Genomic DNA, 6,737 nt, shown 5'->3' with positions numbered 1-6,737 from the left:
TTAGGTTCTTGCCCAGGGTCACACAGCTGTGAAGTAACATCAGTCCAGGAATTCCAGTTTAGGACACCTGTGTTCAGAGGTCATGCTCTGAACTATTAGGCAATTCCACATCCCAGGATTTTTTGTGGGGAGGAAGAAGGAGGCAGGCTTCTAGTAGAGGCTCAGGGAAGGGAATGAGTCACAGGCTGGATGACTCAAAGGAAGCTCAAAGCCCTGTATTAATGGAGACCAGAAAATAGTTGTCCCTCAGGCTAGGTTTGCACCTGATTAACCTTCCTCCATCCCAGCTTTGATCATGACTGACTGGTTTGCCCCACAAACATGGTGTTAAAGAGGACTCCTTCACTGCACCTTTGCTGAAGCCTCTCTTTCCACCTGTCTGCTGCCCACCCCCTTTTGAGAGCTCTAACCCCTCCCTAACCCCACTTTTGGAGGCCCTAGGATTCAAGGACTTTGGTATGAAATTACACATTGCCCTGGGCCTCCTTTGTATCTTTGTCACCATGTGTCTTAAGCTCTCATTCTCATCGTTTACTTTTTCTGACGCTTATAATTTTCTTCCAAGTTGACTGGTCTCTGTGAACTTGCTTTGGGGCAAGGGGACAGGAATCTACTCAGAGTGGTTGTCATGGTCAACTGGAATTTTTATTCTTGCCTAAAATAAATCTTAACGACCACATGCAGGTTGGCTTTTCGAGAGGGCAGCCTTTCCTTTCCCTGGCTCCCCAGTACGCAAAGTACATCAGGCCGTTTTGTTAAAAGTTCCCCAAGCTTTTCTTACAGATCAAGGGTGACTGACGGTGACCTTCTTCATTACTGTGGCACTCCCACAGAGTAGCAGAAGACGAGAATATATGGTACAGCCAAAAGGCCAGTGGACAGATAAATAGGGACAGGTAACGAGGGAGAGCCGGAGGCGACTTGGTTCCCAGCGGTCACCGCCGCGGGCACCACCTTACCCTCTAGCAGGCATCGCAGCCCGGGTTGGTCACGAGCCCGCCAGCCCCACCCTTTGCCCCGCCCCTTTCCCCGCCCCTTGCCCCGCCCGCCGCGCTCGCGCCACCTGTCGCTCGCCCCCGCCGTTCGCGCGGTGCCGCGCCTCGCCGGCTCCTCAGCCTCCAGCCAAGATGGCGGAAAGCAGCGAGGGTCTGGGTACCGTCCCGGAACACGAACGGATCTTGCAGGAGATCGAGAGCACCGACACCGCCTGCGTGGGGCCTACTCTCCGGTAAAAGTCTCATCTTCTCAGAACCTGGGCTCACTCTCGCCCGTTGCTTCTTAGGAGCCGGGCGGGCGCGCGCCGGCCCGACAGGTGGTGCGCGCGGGGGCGGGCGGGGGCGCTCGTGGGTGGCTGGACTCTGGGCTGCGGCCCGCGCGGGGCGGGGCGGGGCGGGGAGGGCGGTTGCACCTGTCAGCGCGGCGATGGCGGTGGGGGCGCGGGGCGAGCCACCTCGGCCTCGCGAGCTGTCACCGCAAAGCCGGTGGGTGTGGCTGCCGCGGTGGCTCTGAACCGCCGGAGCCGCGGCGCCGCCCGCGCACAGCTCGGCCCCAGCCCGGGTCTCAGGACGCGCCTCGGCCTGCTCCCGTCGGGCCCGCGGCGGGCTGACGGTGCAGTAGCTTCGCCGTGCTGGGGCCACAGCCGGCGCGACAGAGGTGCCAAGTCGCGCGCAGCTGGAAACGTGGCGCGCTGGGCTGCTGCGGGCGTGGGAGAATTGAATTGAGCGGGAGACGCCGGTACCCTTTCCCCGCGCGGCCAGGGTGGGCGAGGTGGCGGCGTGGGCTGCAGGGCGGGTTGCATGCCTGTGTGACCGTGCGCCCCTTGGACACAGCAGGCTTTTACTTATTGACAGACATGTCATTCCTTTTTCCGGTTATTTTGAAACGGATCCCTAGCCAGGCTCTTTGAGAGCAATACCAGGTAATGAATATTTCATGTCAGACCGAATGCCTGCTGCCCTCACGGAACGTTAGCCGGGCACCGTACTCATGGCTAGCTTAGGTTAGGCGCACTCTGCACTAGTAAGTTCTATTTAAAGACCTCGTCTTTCGCAGTGACGATAATGACAAATGGTGATTCATGTCGGGAACTTAGCTGATTGTGCCTCATCAGTACTGTTTCTTCAGGGATACCCTTCCTGGACTTGCAGCTCTGTGGTTCCTGGACTTGTGAATGTGGTGTAAAGTGAAATCAGTTCAAGTTATGTGAATGCACCTTGCCCTGAGAGACTGGAGGCCTGGTTTTTCTTTTTAACCCTGTCTCTGATGAATTGTGCCGAAAAGAGCAAAAATCAGCCAGGCGCCAGTGGTTCACATCCGTAATCTTAGCTACTTGGGAGACTGAGATGGGGCAGATCTTGGTTCTAGCCCAGCTGAGGCAAATAGTTCACAAGACCCCCATCTCCAAAATAACCACAGCAAAATGGACTGCAGTGTGACCCAAGCAGTACAGAGACTGCTTTGCAAGTGCGAAGCCCTGAGTTCAAACGTCAGTCTCACAAAAAAAAAAAAAAAAAAAAAAAAGAAAAAAATCTCTGGATCTCTGTTTCCTTACTTGAAGAATGTGGGTGGGGTGGGGTGCGGGACGGGAGAGAATGTGTTTAGGTGCCTAGAAAGCCCAGGACATTAGGGACCTTGCCTATTTGTTCACTGCTATATGGCTAACATTAAGCATGTGGTAGCTGTGTGGTATGTTTTTGTCACATGAACTTCCTGCTATGGTATCGTAACACCGAAGTAGTGCTTTTCCTTAATTTTTCAACATGAATCGTTCTTTTAATTAAACTTTATTTGGAAATTAAAGTAGAAATCAGATTAAAAAGAAGCTTTGTTTTCCACACTGCATCTTGAATCTGATAGTACAGCTTGGGTCTAGTCACTAGTAGTCCATTTTTAAAACAGTATTGATTATGAAGGAGATACTTCATCGTGGAAAATATGCTAGGCATATTCATGAATTAACTTTGAAGAAAATTTGGGATATATTCACGGACTTTTGGGACACTCATAAGTAATGTATTGTGGTGGCATTCTGTGTTCTCCTTGGCTGTTCTCTTTCACACAACACACACACACACATACATACACACACACACACACACACACACACACACACACACGTCATCTCTCATTTACAGGCAGACTCTATATCTACATAGAAGGCACTGCTAACAGTTTTTTCTCTTGAATAGTGTATGCATTGTCCCCCCTCCCTTTTTTTGGTTTCACTAGCTGAAATGCTAATATTCATATTCTCTCTCTCTCTCTCTCTCTCTCTCTCTCTCTCTCTATATATATATATATATATATTATATATATATCTTTCTTTTTTGTGGTACTGTGGTTGAACTCAGGCTATTACATTTTGCAAGGCAGGTGCTCTACCACTTGAGCCACTCCACCAGCCAGATAGCATTCTATTTTTAAAAAGCTTTTATTTTGGAAAAAATTAAATGTTTAAGGCTGAGCATTGTTATTCATGCCTGTAATCCCAGCACCTGTGAGTCCCAGGCAGAAGGATTGTGAGTTCAAGGCCAGCCTGGGCTACATAGTGAGACCCTGTCTCAAAAAAAAAAAAAATTGAATGTTTGAAAGAGTAACATAGTGCAGAGAAGTACTATAAACCACCATCTATTTAGTTTCAGTTCAACCCCTGGTCAGTTGAGCTTGATTTTTCCCCCTATCTTTTCTTTTACCCTCACCCTGGGTTATTTTAAAGCAATTCCAAGATACTGTGTTTATCAATACATATTTCAGTATTAAAATTAATTTTTATTAATTCCTAATTATCTTGTAGCTGGCCTGTCAGCTTATATTATTATTATTACTATTTTATTTAAATTATTTTTCTCAGTGTTAGAATTTAAAAATTTAAAAATCAATAATAGAAAATTTCAGGCTGGCGGAGTGGCTCAAGTGGTACAGCGCCTGCCCTAGCAAGTGTGAGGCCCTGAGTTTACAAAAAACTGCCCAAAAAAATGAGAACTCTCTGGAAAATTCTCAAATATTTGATCACTGAATAACATACTTCTAAATACTCCATATGTATCCTGTATGTCAAAGAAGAAATAAAATGAATAAAGAATAAAATGAAAACAAGTCTGGCATGGTGACATGTGTGCACTTGGGAGGCTAAAGGGCAGGTGGATTTTGAGTTTGAGGCCAACCTGGGCTATGCAGCAAGATCCTGTCTCAAACATCACCACCACCCCCTTGACATATCATTTTTGGGGTGCAGTTGAAGATAAGGAGAAATGTATAGCATTAAACATCTCTACTAGAAAGGAAAGATTTCAGTTGCTAACTTAAGAAACTGGAAAGACTGGTGGAGTGGCTCAATTGGTACAGCACCTACCTAGGAAATGTGAGGCCCTGAGTGCCACAAAAAAAAAAAAAAAAAGATGAAACTGGAAAAAGAAAAGCAAATGAAACCCAGAAGAGTGAAAGAAAGAAGATGATAAAAATTAGAGTGAAATGAAAAATGAAAGATTAGAGTAATGAAAAAGAAAATACAAAACTAGAGAAAATCAGCAATACCAAAGTTCTGGTTCTTTGAGAAAAGTAAAACTGATAAGCCTTTGGGGGTGGGGAGAGAAGATAGAAATTACAATAAGAAGAATGAGATATGTAACATGATTACAGATTCTACAAATATTAAAATAGATAGTAATTATGAACAACTTCATTCCAGTTTTGACAATTTAGCAGAAATGTACAAATTCACTGGACGATAGAAGGAATCAAAGCTCACTTAAAAAGAATAGATGGCTGAATAGCCCTGGTCAATTAAGAACTGGAACTTGCTGTTAAAATCTTTTCCCCAGAAGGAAACTGTAGACCCAGATGGCTGTACTGGTGAATTCTGTAAGATTTAAGGAAGAGTCAATATCCACCCTTCTAGAAAATTGAAGGAGTATTTCTCAACTCATTTTGAGGTCAATCTGACACCCAAACTAATGAAGACTTTACTAGAAAAAAAAAACTACAAACCAGTATTCCTCATAAACACAGATTTAAATACTTTAAACAAAAATTCAGCAAAATAAATCTGTTTGATACATAAAAAGGATATATATATATATATAATATATACAGCATATATAAGTGAGGTTTATTTTGAGAAATGCAGCTTAACATTTTAAAAGTCATAATCAATTCATAGTTTTGCAATATTAAATAAAAAACCTGTATGATCATTTCAATAGATGTAGAGAAATCATGGACAAAATCTGATATTTCTGATTAAAAAAAAATCAGAAACTAGCAGTGGAAATTTCTCAGATTAAAAAATGGTACCTATGAAAAGTGTATAGCTAATATTTTACTTAATGATGTTTTTCCTCTAAAATCAGGAATAAAATAAGGTTATTCTCAACACTGTACTAGAGATCCTGTCCAGTATAATAAGGCCATTAAAAAAAAGTATGTAGTTCAGAAAATGGTCTTTATTTTCGGATAATGTGATCATTGGTATAGAAAATCCTGTGGCATCTACAGGGAAGCTATTAGACCAGAAAAGTGAGTTTAGCAAGTTATAGGATACTAGATCAATATAAAAAACAATGCATTTCTATAGACTAGCAATGAACAATCAGAAATTGAAAGATTTGTATATGAAAACTATAAAACATTACGGATAGACCTACATAAATGAACATATGCTGTATTTCCCAGTTTATCTCAACTTTGTCTATAAGTCAAAGACAATCTCAGTTAAAATCCAAACAGAATAAAAATTTGTAAAGATTAGCAAGCTGATTCTAAAATTCATATGAAAATGTAAAGGATATAGAATAGCCAAACTAACTTGGAAAAAGATGAGCAGAGTTGCAGGACTTAAACTACCTAATCCTCCCTCCCACCCTCCCTCCCCTTTCCTTCCTTCCTTCCTTCCTTCCCTCTTTTCTCCCTCCTTTCTTCCTTCCCTCGCTCCCTCCTTCCTTTCCTGACTGGCTTCAAACTCATTGTCCTCATGCCTTAGCCTTCTGAGTGCTGGAATTCCAGGAATGAACCACCATGCCTGGCTGATATAGTACCTGATTTTAATATTTATTTTAAAGCTACAATAATCAAGGCAGTGTGGTATTAAACATCAAGATAGACAAATAGATCAGGGAAAACTGAATAGATAACCCATAAGTGGATTCACACATGATCATTTGCTTTTCAACAAAGATGAAAAGGCAACTCAGTAGAAAGGGAGTTTTTTTCAGTAATGGTGGTGAACAGTTGGATTTCCATATGCAAAATAATCATCTTTGGTGCATATTTTATACCACATTTAAAAATTAATTCAAAATGGTCCATAGATCTACATGTAAAATGTCAAACTATAAAGCTAGAAAACATAGGAGAAGAATTTTGTGACTTTGGGATAAGCAAAAATTTCTTAGTATTATAAAAGCACAAAACATAAAAGAGGATTGATAAATTGGACTTTGTCAAATTGAGAACATCTAGTCTTCAAAGATATTGTTAGGAAAATGAAAAGACAAGCCACAGACTTGGAGAAAATATTTTCAGATGCAGAATTGCATCTAAAATGTGTAAAAGAAGTCTTCGAGCAAATTATATAATAGACAAAAAAATGTATAAATGATTTGAATAGACACTTCTCAAAAGAAGGAAGGCACACAGAGAGCATAAAACATAGGAAAAGATGCTTAACATTGTTATTTGTTAGAAATGCAAAGTAAAACCACAGTGTTACCCTGCTGCACTACTGGGATGTCTACAATTTA

General features: G+C 42.6%; 1 protein-coding gene across 7 annotated transcripts in view; it reads left to right on the top strand.

The window, feature by feature from the left end:
* The window catches only part of Exoc6 (exocyst complex component 6), a 210,817-nt gene that overhangs the window by 12,564 nt on the left and 191,516 nt on the right, over positions 1–6,737 (top strand). For 2 of the 7 annotated variants that reach the window (XM_074078759.1, XM_074078755.1), the window contains exon 1: positions 1,070–1,228. The exons of 4 other annotated variants lie outside the window; for them this stretch is intronic. In XM_074078759.1, coding sequence (XP_073934860.1) covers positions 1,128–1,228 — 101 coding nt within the window. In that variant the 5' untranslated portion in view covers positions 1,070–1,127. Of the gene's footprint in view, positions 1–1,069; positions 1,229–1,597; positions 1,735–6,737 lie in introns of those variants that run through there. One more of the 7 variants, XM_020170183.2, reaches the window with a different exon arrangement.

Source organism: Castor canadensis, chromosome 7 (assembly GCF_047511655.1).
Source record: "Castor canadensis chromosome 7, mCasCan1.hap1v2, whole genome shotgun sequence".
Lineage (NCBI taxonomy): Eukaryota > Metazoa > Chordata > Mammalia > Rodentia > Castoridae > Castor > Castor canadensis.
Note: the sequence above shows the minus strand (reverse complement) of the source record. Positions and strands in the feature narration are given on the sequence as shown.